The sequence below is a fragment of the Chiroxiphia lanceolata genome, chromosome 2 (assembly GCF_009829145.1).
Source record: "Chiroxiphia lanceolata isolate bChiLan1 chromosome 2, bChiLan1.pri, whole genome shotgun sequence".
Taxonomy (NCBI): domain Eukaryota; kingdom Metazoa; phylum Chordata; class Aves; order Passeriformes; family Pipridae; genus Chiroxiphia; species Chiroxiphia lanceolata.
In genome coordinates this window covers 33,683,711-33,699,404 of record NC_045638.1, presented here as the reverse complement: position 1 = coordinate 33,699,404, position 15,694 = coordinate 33,683,711, and the positions used below count along the sequence as shown (strand labels likewise).

The window sequence follows — 15,694 nt, the reverse complement described above, 5'->3', positions numbered from 1 at the left end:
AATTATAACCTTGTTTTGTTTACATTCTGATAAAACCAGATGTTATGCCGTGGAATTCGATTACTGAGAATAGCAGTGATAAATATTGTGCATATGAATTGACTAAAGTGAAACTGTAATAATTAGTTTTAATTAATAAACAGGTTAATATGAGCAAGAAAATGTAAATATTATTTTTTAAACTATTCCAATAATAAGATAGTTTACATCATTTTTTATGATATTGTGTACTTTGAATTGAGTAACAGTATTAAAACTTAAAGGGTAAAAAAGGCTGTTAAAATTGCCTCCTTTTCAAAAGGTTGTAGCAGCTTATTAGACTTTACAATACTCTAAAGAAGACACTTCTGAAATAGAAATAAAAATTGTATATTCAATCTTGAAAATCGGGATTCCTTCAGCACAGCACATTTATAGCAATATGAAAATTCATTAGCATCAACAACAGTGCTCCTGAACTGCAAACCCCAAGGCTTTTTGCTGGAGGGCTGACTATGCTGATAACGCGATGAGGTTATTTGGATCTTAAAAAACTTCATTATAAAATGCAAATGCGAAACATATGTGTTCTGACTTGTTAATGCTAGCACATGATCCTTGTTTTACTGCAAAGTGACACATATCAGCTCCTGAAACTACTAAGGGAACCACATATTGCAGATAGCCAGATCCTATGCTAAGGTCCATACCCTGGAGTCTAGCTCCTTCCCAGTCTGCGGCTCTCCATGAACAGAAGGGTTTGTGTATTACTGGAGCTTGTTACAGAGTGGAGTCTTAACTGAATGCTCATGGGAATTTTGCTGCTGGCTGTAGGAAGGCTGTGACTCCTTTGTAATATGAGTTACTCCATAAGGAAAGAGGAAAGAGGTGATGTATATAAGAGGGATTTATTCCAATACTCTTGGCACTCTGGAATAAAGCAGGTGTCATTTTCTTTCAGACAAATTTCACAAGAAGATAAAAACTGGGAAACAAATATTCAGGAACTTCAGAAAAAAGTAAGTAGATGGTAGTTTTTCTCAGTATTCATGTAAATGAAGTTATGCCTTTATATAGAGATAGCTCATTGAATCTAATGGAAATTTAGTAACTCTCATGGCAGCAGAAAAGTTGGCGGGCAGGGTGGCTGGCTTCCCAGTGGGACAAGGTTGCTGTTAGTGAGGTTTTGTTAGGTGTTACACTTTTGTTCCTTAGAAAAATAAAACTTAAGGAATCAATAAATGATTCATCACTGTTTTCTTAAATTTTTCATCTGTGTCCAGAAAGGCTCAGAAAGTGTCAATAGGTTGTTTATAGTGACAATGAATGATGATAGACTACACTCCTCCTAATGTACTCAGTGCTGACTCTAATTTACTATACTGTGTGTGACATTACTGCTTTTATTATTCAAGAAGGGATAAACGACTTGGATAAATCCTGTTCTTTTGGCTGAGCACACATTCATATCACCTAAGTCTTTATGATGAAACTGAGGAGATGTAAACTCTGCAGTGGGATTAATGTGTCCCAAATTTAATTGTGCAAATGTCACAATCTCTCTACGTCACTGGCATCGCTAATGAATCCAGACCTGTTTCTGAGAGCTCAAGTCCTTGACTGGGAGCCCCCTGTCCTAAGTGTCATACCAAACCACAGCAAAACCCACAGATTTTCTTACAAGGTTTTACACCTTTTTCAAGGCATTGCATAAGAGACAATTTTTTAAAAGCACAGAGATTTGTATTTTAGCAGAGCTTTAACTCTAAACAGGGGAGGAACTCAGTCTGGGAGAAGGTGATTCCCTTGGTTGGTGATGAAAGTGAGATCAGAGCACAGACGTAGAGACACAATGGGAAGCACTGAGTCTGATAGCTGAGGCCACAAGAGGATTAGCACAAGGAAGCAGAAGCTGGCTATGGAGGTGTAGAAACTCCATAGCGACGATGGGCTTGACATGTCTGTGAGAGTTGTACAGGGGGCATGAAAGATTTGACCTCTAGGGTAGTTTATAGGTTTTCAAAGCACACATGAAAAAAAGAATGATTTTGTGCAGGGCCATGAAACCACAGAGTGCTTAGAATGCCTTCTGAGGTAGGAATTGCATTTCTTCTAGTGAAATGAGATTGTGATTGGAGGTGGCTGAGCACAACTGAATGTATATAGCAGGTGCTAGATACTTGTATCTCTTAAAATACATTGGGCCACGTATTTGTGTTTTTCACAGGTATGCATAAGATGTATACTTATAAAAGCTATTTAAGTAGTTCTATTATTTTATACTGAAGAGAAGTATACAGTACAGGATTAGCAGTTTGCACTTCACACATGCTTTTGTGAACTCTGTGCATAATAGATAGCTCCTTCTTTAACACAGTTACTAATTTTATTTTCCTGTCTGTCTGTCTACAGCACAGAATAACAGACAAAATTCTCCTTATCAAATGCCTGACTGTGCTGGGATGTGTTATTCTTATGTTTTTTCTCAACTCATTTGTTCCAGGGATCTACCTAGATCTTGGTAAGTTTCATAGTTTTGTTCTATCTAAGTAAAACAAGCAACCTCTCTGAAAAAAGCGCAGATGTATTTTTCTGAGTCTGGACCTTCTAGGTCTTTTCAGAAAGCCATTTTTCATATGTTTCTGGCCTCACAATTCCACCAGGTTAATCAGAAGAGCAATTTCTCAGAACAGGTTTTCAAATTCAGTTTCTCAAAAGGTTTTCAAAATGCAGTCACGTCCCAGTTACCTCAGGAAAAATAACAGAGAGTGCTCATGACTTCATTTCCCAGACCTTCTGATACTAATAAGCTGGCTAAACATTACTGAATGAGCAAATTTGACCTTGGCATCATTGCACTGTACGTTTGAGTGAATGACCAAGATGCATTAGAGAGATCAGGAAATAATCACTTCATGCAAGAACAAAGAAGTATAAAGAGCTTATTAAGTGTATTAAGTATTATAATTAATACTCACGTATAGAGAGCTCTTTGTGTAGCTTCTGGTCTCCAATACTTTATCACCATAATAAATCACTTGCCAACATAAAACCAGGAAGACACTGTATTTGTGTGAAATAAAAGTAGTTGTATGCATACTTTCTATATATAGACATATGTGGAAGTTTTTATACAGGTAGTTGTATATCTGTATAAGAACAAGATCTGCATATCCTGAAAAGAGAACCAAATCAAATCTCACATATAACTGAAGGACAGTAATAAAACATACCTGTGCATTGCCCAATAAAAAGTTGATCTTTTTGTCTACTTGGCTGCTAATCACTTCAAAGTTATGGAATTTCAGATTTATGTTCTTCAGGCAATCTGAATTTCCCCACTAGGTACATCCACCCCAGTGGTTGAAAGATGGAACAGTCTTGAAGAGGAATAGCTCATAATCAATAAATCATTAACTGGATACTCATATACACAGATATTATATTGACATTTATTTTTCTGTGCAGAATACACAGCCAGTTAGAGCTCTACAATGGTAATCAGGCTGTAAACAAGACCTTCCACGTCTGCTGCTGACAGACTATTTGCCATGGAAATGGGCAATGTTAGCCCATAAAGATTATTGGCTGTTAAGAAGTTAAAAGGTGTACTGACATATTATAACAGCAAAAGTGCTGTATTAATAAGGTATAGGAAAATGCAGAAATTGAAGATATTTGAAAGCATTTGAAATCATGGTGGCTGAGAACATAAGGCTCTCACATTGACAATTTAATAAATCAATTTATACCCCTACTTTTCTGCCTCAGATAAATGGCACTGAACCATAAAGGATCTTGAATTAAACGTAACATCTCTAAGTACTTTTGAAAAGCCACAGAGAGTCAGTAAAGATCAAACAGCACTGGTTGCATATGCCGTGGTAAGATATTTTTTCAAAACTGCAAAGCAGTTGGAGTCAATGCTAGAAGAAACATAACAACTAGTGATCATTTTTTGTCCTATTTTATGCCAGTAAAATAAATGAAAACAAATGGAATGTTTGCCAGAATAGGTTTCTGTTATTCAGTAGCTGAGTAACAACCTTGAAAGTAAATAGGACTGTATGTGTTCTGTATGATTTCTCCCTGTTCTGCATTCATGGCAAACTCTTAGATTAATGAATAAATGTTACTAAAGCATACACATAATTTCTACTAACATTTAATGAAACCCGTAAACTTCTACTGAGAAGTTTACAAGTTCCATTAATTTACAGGTTTATGGAATCTTCTTGTTGATTCCCCAGTTCCACTGTCTTGGTGATAGCTGTCACTTATTTATCATTACTGAAGTAGTGCCACTCTGAGTCTCTGGATTTTAGTTCTCCAGTGCATGGAAATGAATTTCCTAATAGACACTAAATCTTGTACTCTGTTGGTTTGGGTAAATTTGTTCAACATGTTTTTCTCATAACAGTGAAAGTAGATTCTAGTTCAGTGTTTAACTTTCTACTAGAATAATGGTTTATACAGAGGCTGAAGTGTTGGAAATGTAATAACTTTAAATTGAATTTGGGAGAGTGAATTAGAAAGATTTTAGAATTCTTTATCAATCCCCCGCATTGATACAATTTTTTCATTATGAACTTTGAATCATTAATATAATTTGAAGGTACTGACATTTAATTTAAATAATAAAAGTTCCATACTTAGCTGCCTTTTAAAATGCAGAACTCTTTCCTGTTCAATTTTTTTGTACCTGTTCATCAATTTACTTAGTCTAATCCAATGAAATATCTATGTTATTAAAAAATTAGTACTGAGACTTTAAATAAACAGATACTGCAAATTTTCAGATTTCTAGAGAGCTTTCATTTGGCCCTATGGAACTCTCTTGATAGAGCATTGATAAAACATCTGAGAAAAGATGACAAAGGATGAAAGTAAAGCCCCTTTGAGGATTGTACCAGACTCCTGTTTTGACTTTAACTGTTAGGCAGGCATGTCTAGCTTTGAACTATATTGAGATCCCCCCAAAGAGACAAAAGATTTTAAAAGCAATATAAAGCAAAATTTTGTTGAAATTTAAGCTACTTCTTGTTGTTGTTGTTTGGTTTTTTGTTTGTTTTAATGGAGGATGCTCAAAGTGACTGGGCCAGAAAGAATACCAAAATCAATTTGTAGCCCAATTCCTTCTCCTCCTGTGGGGCAGGTCCTTCCTCTTTGGTTTGGTTTCAGTCAGTTAAATGAGTAGTTGAGCTGCTATGAAATATGTGCAGTTCCCTCTAGTATCCATGAAGAGGGATCCATTGTCTCTGTGGCCTTGCTTTTTTCTGCCCCTCTCAGTGATCTCTGCATGCAAGGTGGGCAGCCTGCTCTGTGCAGATGCTCTTGCTCTTGCTCCCTTCCACCTCTGGACATCTCTTTTCCAGGGCCAGGATCAGTAGTTTCTGTTAAAGGGGAAGGTCATCTCCTCCTTTTAGATGGTTGCAGCAGATTCTGTTGCTTTCATATTCAAGCAACAAGCTTCAACATCAAAGGAAAAGAGATGTTGCCTGTTTCAAAGAAAAGATACTGTCTCTATTTTGTCTGCAGACTGCTGGAAGCTGGGACAGTATGCCAGGAGAAATACAACTGTGTTTTTGCCTTATTTGCATATTAATTCCCACCTTATTGCCACCATTTTCCCGGTTGAAGACATTACTCTTGCATATGTGAACCTATGGTGTTACCATCCATGGCTTTTCTCATGTTCCTTTGATGAATTATTTAAGCAAGGAGACAGGGAGAGATTTTTTGGACTCACTGAATTCTTCCATAATTTAGGACTGCCGTTTGCTTGCCTGAGGGAGCTGTCTTGGATTTTTTTGTTTCTGCAGAGGGGTTAATATCTTAATGCTACAGTCTAAGTCCATTCTGGTATCTTTGGTGACAAAGGTGTCTGTGATCCTTCAGATATCAATATTCAAGCTAATTTCCTTCATCTGCCCATAAAATAACCTTTGGGGCTGATCAATAATCAGTGGAGGTGATCAACAGCTGTAATTCAGCTAGGTTTCAGCTTTGGTATGATTAAAGCAGCGTTAGCAAAAATCTCAAACTTAGGAACTTAGAAAAAAATTATGATTTTATTCATTTAACTAACTAACATGATCACTAAGATCTTTCTGGGTAGTAGGACAAGTTCTATAATTAGCACTCGATGTCACATCTGTCAAGTAAACATCCAAGATTAAAATTTTCCACATAATTCTTACTCTAAATCTAAAATCCCTCAATATTTACAAAGTTTATCTTGTTTGATGACAACTTTTTATGTAGTTAAATCTAATTTCTCTTGCAAAACTTTCTCTTGTCCTCTAAATTCACTTGGTTTAACTTCTGACTGTAGACTTAGTCTGCAAAGTCTGCTGCAGCTACTTTTGAGGGTCTGAAGCTCTCTTTTTGCAGTTTATGGTAACTAGCTGTATCTTACATTATTGAAACATTTTAAAATGGTGACTGAAATATTGGAAAAGTAGGAAAATGACTGTTTTCATTTAATTTAAACTGACTTCTCTTTGTTTGGTAGGTCATGTTATGCAGACCTCCTTTTTATTTTATTTTATGTTTAGGGTAAGTATTAGAAAAAGATTCTTCATCCAGAGGGTGGCTGGGCACTGGAACAGGCTCCCCAGGGAAGTGGTCACAGCACCAAGCCTGACAGAGTTCAAGAAGTGTTTGGACAATACTCTCAGGGACATGGTGTGGTTCTTGGGGATGGTCCTGTGCAGGGCTAAGAGTTGGTCTCGATGATCCTTGTGGGTCCCTTCCAACTCATCATATTCTGTGATTCTGTAGTCACTAACCACTTTTGAGTTACTGATAAACCTTTACTCTTTATTATCTTATGTATCCCTTTTAACTGCACTTATTCACCCTGTGGACCCTTGTCTGTGGAAATTTCATTCTTCCCTTACTGTTTTCCATTAACATTCCGTCTACACGAAGCTATGATGCTGCTTTCTGTGACTAAAGTAGTTTCTTTACTTCCTGATCTGACAGTGGTAAATAGAGCAATGAATTGTAGCATCTGCAAGACCATTCAGCCTAATGTACATAGTACATTACATAGTAAGATTAGAGCCGCAGTGTCAGAGACCGGATTCGTATCTCTCTGGATTGTTTGATTGATGGGTCAAATAAACCACTGGGGGGGTTGTGAGGGAAGGGCTAGGTTTCAGGCCTGGAGCCAACATGGCTGAGTCCATGCAGAGCACGAGGCAGGGAAAGCCATATGGCAGGGAAAGCCATGTGGCTGGGTTGTCAATAAGGTCTGCCTGGTGGCCTGCCCACAACACACCCCCTGGAGCCTCCAATTGGCTGTGGTACCCCTCACTTTGGCTAGGGGGACAGTGAGTGGCAGTGAGCCAAAGGTCCTGCTTAGAGGGAATGGCCACAATAGCCAGAGTCTATAAATAGACATGCACATGGTCTCCATCATCCTATTGGCCTCCGCCCTCCTGACCTGTCAATATGTGACCTCCAGAGTGGTAAATATGTTTCCTCTCTTTCTCTTTTTATTCTTTCTCCTTTTAATCTCTCTTCCTTTACTCCTGTGGGCAATTTAAACACCTGTTGTCTGTAGTCAAATTGTGGTAATTCACTTAAGTTTGGGTTGGTGGTTGTCTAGTAATAGTTTATAGTTTGCTATTAAGTGCAGTGCTTCTGTGAATTGAGTTCTTTGTACTGTTATAGTGAAATGCTTTTCCTTGGTTTACATGTTATCTCTATAAAACCCTTTTTGACAAAACACCTATTTTCTCACCAAATTAAAAGAAATCTCTTAGAGAAAAATGTGTGGTTTTTCTCTCAATGTGAACTCAAGGCATCAAAGAATCAAAGACTTTGCAAGGGTTCGTGTGGATAAAATCTCTTGAAGTCCAAAATTAAAGTGTACAGCTGGTAAAAGCAAGTAGCTTCTGGACCAGGGTGTAACACATGGATTTAGGTAGTCCTCTTTGAAAGTCCTCAACCCTTTCTGGAGACTCTTGCAGTTGTGCTTGCAGGGGCTGCTCTGCAGCCCTTTCCCCCAGGTGTTATCAGCTCCTATTGTCAGTGTAGTTAGATATATCTGTCCTCGTTCAGTGCTCTTGAACTCCCTGCTTGTGCTTCATTTGTTTACTGTTTACTGTTCTGGCATGCAGTGACACTGGTTTAGGTTGGCCAGTACTTCTACACTGAGGTCCAGAACAGCTCTGCATGGGACTGACCTGCTGGCCTCTGAGTATGTAGTATAGAGACTTGATTGCTCTGTGAAGGTGCGAATTGTTGTTTTAAAACGAGAATGGAAATAATTGTGTTTGAGAGATTTAGTACATCTTTGATTCATAGTCATGTTGAATAGATTCCTGATATAGTGTACATAAATAAGAGTTAAAAGTAAATTCGACAATTAATCTGTAATGAGAATGTTGGAACGGAGCTAAATCAGTGCAGTCAGCATTGACTTGGATTTAGAAAGACTGGTCCAGATGTTAGTTACTCATCCCTGTCAGCAGAACACTTTGCTTCTGAAAATAAGAGAAATCTGCTTTTCATGATCCTTACAGTTTTAATTTATTTTAGGATAGTTTTCAAAAAAATCTGCCTTGAAATAGCTCAGTTGTCTTTATAAACATGTAGTTATGCATGGAGAATATCCCCTGTCTATGCAGCTGCCCGTACACTTGAGAAAAAAACAAGAACCAGTAACATTTGTGTCTGCCATCACAGCCTTCAATCTTTATTGCTCACTTCCAGAAAAGCTGACCTTTCCTTTATCCTGATATTTTCGGCTTCTCTATTTTAGGTTCAAAGAGTCAATAATTTATGGCAATAGAGTGTGTTTGTTCGTAGTGACCTTTACTGAGATAATTCTGTACTTTCTTAGACTTATGGGTTGGTGCAATACACATAGGTATACATCTGTCAGTACATCTTCCTTGTAGATGCAGTGCCCAGTTAATAGCAATCTCTAACCAGGGTTTCTTTCTTACAGTGCTCTATTTTGAATGCCATCCTATATTATCTATGAAATTGTGTTTGAAGACTTAATGAAGTTAGGTCTTGACATTACAATACAACGGTGAATATGATTTCTGCACTCTGACTTCACAGTATTACAGCTATTTAACAAACTCCAGAGCATCCTTTCCTAACGCACATGTGCTGATCTGGGATTACAGAGCAATCAGTCCTGTGCCTCCTTGTTTTATGCTACACTTCTGTTTTTTATTGCTGCAATTGCAGAATAGGTTTCTGCTTCTTTTGCCTTGCATGGGGTTATAGTTTCCACTAATTTTTTACGTATTCTTTTATTACTCTTGTACCAAGCATTTACTGGTGTGGTGCAAGTCTTAGACTGTCATCATCACAGTTCTGTCACCATCACAGGTCTGTCCCCAAGGAGCAGCCTTAAACTGTGGTGCTAAAAATAACACAGAACAGAAAATGATTTCTATGAAGCTAAGCCTGTGAAAAGAGGCTGCTCAAAAGACTAGGAAGTTGCTTTGTGAGAAGCTAAGTTTATTAAAAAAAAAGAATAATAAAGATAAAACAGTGCTTATCTGTGGACAGCAAGTACTACTTCTAAACATTCAGCAAAATTTCAAAATGCATGTTTTCAGGGATGCCTGATAAAATAAACCAAAACATTTCAGAAACCAAAATACAGAACATTTTCTTTTACATTCAGAACTCCAGATGATACGTATTTTTTGAGTAGAGCAAGCACTACTGGAAATATGTCTTTGATTTAACTTTTTCACCTCAATATTTTTATATGCTTTTACAAGAGAATGATTGAGCGTATACTTTGCATAACATTACAATTACACCATGGTATATTCAGGACTGGTATATATCCTTAGGCTACATTTTTAGGGGTTGTGGAGCTAATTAGGTATCTTCTGACTAAGCTGTTGGGACACAGTTATAGACATTACTCATATATTCATTACCATGCTGTGTAAATAATTATTCAAAGGTAAGTGCGAAATATGTTTTAGCTGGTAAACCTGTAAACCATTGTGGACTTAAAATGGTTTTTGCAGTTCACAAAAAGTGGCTATGGCCTTTTTGACAAATATAAAATTTTAAAGAGTACAGAAAATGAAAATCATACTTTTCTCAGGGACAAATGTAGAAAAAAATCAGTGTATCCCTCCCCTCCCATTGTTTGCAGAGAGGAGCATTATATTTTCATTTGGCAGAAGCTGGTCAAGCTGATTTAAAAACGAACAACACTCCACTTATTTCTAAGCCACTATAAATATTTGACACTGAATATTGTTTTGCCTGAATCTTCCTTGCTGCTGTTACAGCTCCTTCTCACTCTGTCTTGTCCTACCCACTACTGCTTGCCACAAACAGGTTGCTCTCTGCCCTTTGGAGCAGCCTGGTGTTCACCTAAAGACTTACCAGGACCCTTTTAATCATTTTATCTTTGAGCTAAATATCCTGGATTCTTTAACATTTTCCTCAAAAGTCAACTTTTCAGGCTATTGATTCTGCTTACTTCTCTGCCTTAGGTTTCTTAATGGGTATGCATCTTACAGTATATATTCTCAGGGCTTACCAGGGACGAGGAGAACAGAGGTTGCTTCACAGAATTTATTATTCATAGTCCTGGTTCTGTATTTCAGTGGGCCATTAGGTTCAGTTGTGATTGCATTTCTTGAGTCTTTTCTGCAGGACTACTTGGCATGCAGTTGCTTCCCAGTCTGGATTTTTACAGTTTTATCTCTTCCTACCAAATGTATTATTCTGCATCGTCTTGAACAGCATGCTGTTTTGCCCAGGCCAGCACTGATCATGCAGTGATCTCACTGAGTGACTTTGGTTTTCAGTGCAAATGTCTCAAGTGCCATTTCAGTTTCCAAAAAAGTGAAATATTCCAGAAAAATCAAGAAAAGAAAAAGTACCCTCAGTGTTCATAAATACATTACCCCAAATTCTGTGTATGTAAAGTGAATATACAGCATCCACATTTTCACTTTGTTTGGAGGAAGCTTGTTATGCTTTTCAGCTGGCAGTAGGTCAGACAAAATTACTTTTGCTGAGGAATAGAAATTATTCTTAATGAGCATTTGAAAGGCCTACAAATTACACAGTAATTTTTCTTTCATTTCTTTCTCCTGCCTACCTCCAAATTCTAGATTTCTGTTTGATTCTATTAGATTGTTTTATGTTTGCAAGTTCTTCTGCTTGATTATTTTAAAATAAGGGGGTTTTGAGTAGGATTGCAATTGTGTTCTGTTGATCATGAGCTATTTATTGTTCCGAAGGTGGTTTTTCCTACTGAGTATGAGGAAAGCAAAGCACTTGAGCTATTTCCACCGTACTTTTTTTCTGGCACCAAGCAGAAGACATGGAAATCTTTTCTTATGAAGAATGGATTATAAATTTGCAAGGTGCCTTTTACAATAAAATTTCATTTTCTTTTTCCTAAAATAAATAGAAACTGTCACCCTCTTCAACAGGTAGAAATGGAATTTTGATTCAGTTTCTCTCCAATTTCTATTTCTAGTAAATCAATTTTTGTGAAACCAGGGCACTAAAAGGCAGTAAAGAAAGCGGTCTGTGGAACTGTAAATGGGCTTTGCTTTCACTATAGTAATGAGAAGTTATTTTTAAAAATCATTTCTGTTTCTCTTCCTCATGGCTCTCTTTTGTGACCCAGGAAGCTAGAAGGAAATGACCAGAGAAACCAATCTTTAATGCAGTCTAGTACTTTCAGTTCTTCAAAGTGAAGAAAAATGCTTCAGATTGGATCCAGGACAAATGCAAAGCTACCCAAATGCATAGAACACCGTCTAAGTATGTTCACTGCCATGAACATACTTAGAAAGACCCCGGAATAGCTTTAGCAAACCTGCCAACTTACAAAGGCATGCTGTTCCTAACTTTGTAGCTTACTTTGACAAACAGTTCAGCTGAGAGCAGGTAGTCGAGCAGTCATGGCACATGTGAACTACTGTGGCCTTCAGGCTTCAGAAGAAGACTTCACTCTTGTCCAGCTGTGGGATACTTGAGGTCCAACTGTGGTACTAAACAGTCTTGTGAAGAAAAATCTAGCATGAAGTCCCCCAAGTTCCTCAAGAGACTTCCTCCTCCTCCTCAACTCTGCACTCCCTCTGAGAGATGGGTGACTGTATCTCCTCTTTGCGCACACAGCAAGGAGAGCAAACACACTCTAAATAGACCATGTGTGTAGACAAATAAGCTCTGGGCAGCCAGAACTGACAGCTGATGTGTTTGAACTTCCCTCTGGAGGGCTGTACTTGTTGAAGTGCTGCAGGAGGACACCTCCCTCTGTAACCCCAGAGAACAATATTGTAAGGCCAGGTGCTGTTCCTCATGCAAAGCTGCTTGCATGAAGCTAATGCATGCTGGTAACACTCATGGTGCCAGAAAATGCCTGGCTCCGTCCACCTCTCTTGCAGTTCAATTATATTTCATTAGTTTTAGTGATTAATTGTTATCTACGTATAGCTTGTTCAAGTTGATTTTTTTCATTGGAGATAGAAGCATAGAAATAATACCAAGATATTACCACAGACGGCTGTAGAACTATTGAGAAATTCTTTAGTTCTTCATGTCATTGTACTTATATACAAAATATGTGTGAGAAAATGTAATGTCACATTTTTATAAAACAGCAGTAAACTTCTGCTACTTAGCTTCAAATCTACACATACCTACTTCCCCTTGCAGTATTCCACTAACAGGAATTGCCATCCTCTTTATTTATTTAAAACAGAGTTGGGCTCACTGTTCTTTACTGGAATTCAGAAATCAGCCAAGACAACAATCAGAAGAAAATTAGGCATTGCATTTCCATAACCCTTTTCTTTGTGTTCAGAGCAAATAGCTATTTAATTTTCATGAACAGATTCCCTTTGTTTTATAAAACAGCAAATCAACTTTGCTATCAAAGAGACATGGTAGACAGAAACTGACAGTTCTCACTTTCGTCTACTGCTTTGGGAACTCTGGAAGCACTCCTGTCCCTGTCATTTGCAACTGTTTTTGCAAAGTCTGTACACATGACAGCAGGAGGTAGTGTCAAACTAGCTGGTTTAGCTCTCCTCACCAAAATGACCAGCCACAGTGACTCACTCCTGTACTGCTGGTTTCAATTTTCAGATGGTTTCAACTTGTTCAGGTCTAGTTGCCTGCACTGATCCTTACTGATCACACTTAACCTGAAATTCTCATTTAAAGAGTGTAGTGGGTCAATGAAAACTCCTAAAATGTACTTGAGAGAGTATAATGCATTCTTTGATTAGGGAACACGATGTGACACTGTATAGGATTTTTTTGGAAAATAGTTAGTGTTTACAGCTTCCTGAACCTTTGGCGTCTTTATTTCTTTTATATTTAGATAGTATTTAAATGGAATATATCTTAATTTAAAAATGTATGTTCTTCTTTTAACTTAATGGAAAAACACTTATGTATAAGATGTAAGCTGAATGGCCTAAAATTTTATGAATGAGTCTATGGCTCTGAATTTCCTTACAGCTGTTGAAGGCTTTTGGAGATGGCTCACTTTCTTCCTCTATCTACTTAGTAGCAGGGGCCTATTCTCCCTATGTCACATTTGGTATTTGATTATAAGTTTGTGAGATAAAGTCCTTTACCAGCAAGGATCCTTCTTCCTCACTTTTTCTGCAATTCTGTGAATCCATCACTTTCTGACTGTGAATGTATCAAATAGGGTGAGGTGCATGAAACAGTCACAACAAAAGAGCAGTAACTTGAAAAGGTAGAAGGCATTATATCCATGCCATTATAAAACCCCTTAAATTATGTATCTTATTATTTTGTATGAAAAAATAAATCTGCTATTTAGGGAAAAAATAGATAAGAAAGACAGAAAGAAGAGCATAATTCTGAGGAAAAAACCCACCCAACCTGTTTTTGTTTCATGTCTGAAATCCCATTCTATTTTTTAAGATAAATATACCAGAGGGATCAAACAGCTCTAGAAGGCATTTTAACTGTGCAGAGAGAAAGCGAGCCTTGCTCGGGCAGGAGATTTGCTGTTCTGTGGTTGACTGTGCATTTGATTTGTATTTTCTCTCAATCAGTTACCTAAATATGCATATTATTAAACACTTCAGGATGTATAGAGGAATCCTGTCTGAAGAGAGTCCCTTTTGCTCTAGGTCCCTCATCTGTTCTAAGGACACTTTACTTTTCTGTTTATCTTCTAGAGCAGGAAGCCAAGGATGCAGTCCCCTTTCAGAAGCTGCAGAATCCTTCAGTATTCCTAAACACCTAAAGGTTTCTCTGTTATTCAAAGTCATTGATTATTGGGGTACCCCAACTCTACCTTATTTGACTTTTTTTTCTTTTACATTTTATTTTTATTTGGAAGCAGAAACCATTCATTATGTGGTATCTGTGAACGTTCCCTGTTCCAGAGTCAGAGAAAAAAGTGTGGCAAAAACTTTGACAATACTGTAATTTATATGTTGGTAGCACATAACAAGTTTGTGAAGTGTAAAGTTTTGTTCTCTCTTTCTCTCATGCAGGCTGGATTGCCATGTTGGGAGCCATTTGGCTGCTAGTGCTAGCAGACATCCATGATTTTGAGATGATATTGAACAGAGTTGAGTGGGCAACCCTCCTTTTCTTTGCAGCATTGTTTGTTCTCATGGAGGTAATATTCTCTGATTCTAAAGCCTGAAGAGTTAAAAATAATTTCAAATGTGAATTATGTTCCTGGGCAGAGGCCTCTTGCTTGTTCAATCCCTCTGTAATATTGTTGATCAAGTGTAGTTAGGGTAGGACAGAGAGGAATTTCAGATTGCAGGTACTACAGAGAGGAATGTGGTCAAAGCTGATTGGACCTCTATGATATTTAATATTTCACTATAAACTTGGTCTCACTCTCTGTCCTTATTCTGCATTTGCTAAATATATCTGACACAATCATTTTCATATAAATTGAATTTTAGTTTCTGGGTTTGTCAGTGGTCTATATATGCAGATGCTTTATATGAATTTATGTGTTTGTTTTGCAATCATTTATACAAGTGATAGGAAAAATAACAGATCAAGATTTAACTGGAGTTGAAAACTGCCTAATGTTGTGTGCTACATGCTGACTACTAAATGGCCTAAGATCACAGAATCACAGAATATGATGAGTTGGAAGGGACCCACAAGGATCATCAAGTCCAACCCTTTAACTGTACACAGGACCATCCCCAGGAGTCACACTTTGAATGAGCCTGAGTGTGTTGTCCAAATGCTTCTTGAATTCTGTCAAGCTTGGTGCTGTAACCACTTCTCTGTAGAGCCTGTTCCAGTCCTCATCTACCCTCTGGGTGAAGAACCTTTTTCTAATATCTGACCTAAACCTCCCCTGACACAACTTTAGGCCATTCCCTCTGATTCTGTCTCTGGTCACCACAGAGAAGAGATCAGTGTCTGCCTCTCCTCTTACCCTCACAAGGAAGTTGTAGACTGCAGTGAGGTCTCCCCTCAGTCTCTCTTCTTCAGGCTGAACAGACCAAGTGACCTCAGATGCTCCTCATACAGCTTCCCCTCAAGGCCCTTCACCATCTCCGCTGCTCTCCTTGGGACATTCTCTAATAGCTTAATATCTTATATTGTGGGGCCAAAACTGCCACAATATTCAAGGTGAGGCTGCCCCAGTGCAGAGCAGAGTGGGACAATCTCCTCCCTTGACCTGCTGGTGATGCTTTGCCTGATGCCCCCCAGGACATGGTTGGCCCTC

The 15,694-nt window shown here is 37.9% G+C and overlaps 1 protein-coding gene across 1 annotated transcript in view; it reads left to right on the top strand.

The window, feature by feature from the left end:
* The window catches only part of OCA2 (OCA2 melanosomal transmembrane protein), a 177,083-nt gene that overhangs the window by 80,020 nt on the left and 81,369 nt on the right, over positions 1–15,694 (top strand). The window contains exons 16-18 of the mRNA XM_032680785.1: positions 941–998; positions 2,392–2,500; positions 14,484–14,611. Coding sequence (XP_032536676.1) covers positions 941–998; positions 2,392–2,500; positions 14,484–14,611 — 295 coding nt within the window. The remainder of the gene's footprint in view (positions 1–940; positions 999–2,391; positions 2,501–14,483; positions 14,612–15,694) is intronic.